This window comes from Pyxicephalus adspersus, unplaced genomic scaffold (assembly GCF_032062135.1).
Source record: "Pyxicephalus adspersus unplaced genomic scaffold, UCB_Pads_2.0 Sca3861, whole genome shotgun sequence".
In the NCBI taxonomy this organism is placed as follows: Eukaryota; Metazoa; Chordata; class Amphibia; order Anura; family Pyxicephalidae; genus Pyxicephalus; species Pyxicephalus adspersus.
Window position 1 is genome coordinate 1 of NW_027320866.1, and position 2323 is coordinate 2323.

General features: G+C 38.6%; 1 protein-coding gene across 1 annotated transcript; it reads right to left on the reverse strand.

Moving 5' to 3' along the window:
• Window positions 1-280: 280 nt before the first annotated feature.
• On the reverse strand, window positions 281-2089 carry LOC140321434 (UMP-CMP kinase; the record flags this gene model as incomplete). Its single annotated transcript, XM_072398192.1, is given in 2 exon segments — window positions 281-433; window positions 1943-2089. Coding segments are annotated over 2 exon segments (300 nt in total), but the record flags the coding sequence as incomplete, so codon positions are not given.
• Window positions 2090-2323: the final 234 nt, after the last annotated feature.

Consider the following 2323-nt stretch of genomic DNA (forward strand, 5'->3'; position numbering starts at 1 on the left):
CATCGTTCATGCATCGTGCAGTCTTTTCTCGTTGGAAAGGATCGTGAAAGATCCTTTCCAACGAGAAAAATTGCAGGTGTGTACGCAGCTTTACTCTTTAGTAAAGTAACCTGCCACAGTCATGAAATGCATTCCTGTAGTCCTAACTAAATGGAATAAACTGATTAAATACAGTCAGTCAAAACCAAGATTGCATAGGCACACAAACCTGAAAAACCAGTTGCACTGCAGGTTCTCTATGCAACTATCAAGTCAAACCAAGAGATGACTGTACACTTACCTCATTATCACAGTCAAAAAAGAGGACAAAAGACACATCTGCCTTTCCATTCATTGTTCTGTCCCAGCCCTGCAGATTGTCCTCGTTCCTAGGGAAACCGTCAATAAGGAACTTATTCTTGTCAGCGTTGGATGCCATTGTTTGTTCCATTGCCTGGAAAGCAAACCAGAAGACTAAGCAGTTTCTGTGCCAATAACATTTTTTCTTTACCTTTTGCCACACATACCCTTGTTTTAGGCAGAAGGCGACAGGTGATGACCCTTCAGTAAGAATCCCTCTTACACATTTGATTGCTACGGGTAAAAAGCTGAGTTACACAGGAGCTGCACCTCAATTAAATTCCATGTCTAAGCAAAATGATTTTCTTAGTTCTGGATACAGTTGGAAAGGGTTAGAATTAGGGTTATCTTGGTCACATTTCACTGTTACATGGGGCTTTGTTATAAAGACTTCCCCGTCATTTTGTCTTGCTAACAAATAATTTAAATTAAAAAAATAATGTTTTTCTGTCATATAAAGGTATTCCCTAGTCTACAAGGAAAAAAAAAACATTTTAGCATAGCATCAACAGTCAGTTGATGGCAGTGAATAGCTACAACACATACTTTCATAAGATCCAGAGAATTCATTTCTCTGACACAAATTATAGAGACTGTAATAGTAATGTGTGCTGCTAATCAGGAGAATATTACAAAAAGCATGAGGCAGTGCTATATAGAAAAAGCGTATACCGAGAGGCTTGGTGTGGGGAAGCATTTTAGCTACTATAAAAAGAACTGTGGAAACAAGATATAAGTGTGCTGGGAATGGTCTGCAATGAGCCTTTTATCTCAACTGCAGTGCAACCCAGTGATGAACCGAAGCATCGTATACAGCATACAGCTAATCCCGAGCCTTCTTATTGGGCCCAGAGATCAATACAGCTAGAGCTTTAGGGGAATCTCATTCATAAGGGAATCATATTTAATATAAATAGGATGCCAATGCACTGCAACTGACAATGTGACCTTTTTATTAGCAATACACAGCACCACAATGCTTGGATTTTGCATAGTGTGCTGTACTCCACTGGAAAATGTCAGCATCAGTTTCTGCAATCTTCTAATTTTAACCCAGGCCCATGTAGTTGTGCATCTTTGCATCCAAGACATCCTGGGCTCACAGAAATTAAACAGGGGAACAGGATCAGCGGCCTGGTTAAACATGGGTGAATCTACAGGGAACAGCACTGAATACAATGCTTTGCAGATAAAGCTGTATTTTAGTTTTTAAACATGCCTGGCCACTCTTTATTTGCTTGATAAAATGGAATTCTCCTTTAAAGCAAAATGATCAATTAATAGGTAAATACATAGGTTTATATTATACCTGTAAAATCACTGGCAATTCTACACAGCAGATTCTGTGACTTACAAACATTTTCAGCAACTTAGCTTCCTATATCACTTTGCTGCCTCCAGTCTTCTCATAGGAAACAAAATCAGCATTATCTCCTTAGGCCTGGGAACTGGAGGCTGATGTAGGAAGCAGCAATCATGTTTTTGTCAATTGCCTGGAGTTCCACAAGAACCCCTCTATTTTGAAGTGATGCATTGCTTTTAAATATTAAGTTTCGTACACTTGAAGTTATGCCCGATAGAAGCTACTAAGAATTCTACTTACCCTTTTCAAGAGGCTGATTGTAATTTCAACTGGGACAATCCTCCCATCCTTTATGTACGACTCAATAAGTTCCCCATATTCAGATCCTTGTCTCTTCCTCTCATCACGAAGCAAATCCCCTGCTGACAGGTGGGTGTACCCATATTTCTAAAAGAAAAAAAAAAAGAGAAATAAAGTTACTTAGGACAGGAAATTTAAAAAATATATACGTAAATAGCAGAAAAACAATTTAAACATTTTTAACTAATATTGCTGAATATGCAACTATCACAATGAATGCCATGCAGGAACCAGATTACCCCCACGGATACAATGCTCCCTGCATTTTTATGAATGGCCTATAAAACACAAAATACAATGTGGGGATCTCAATGGAGTAGA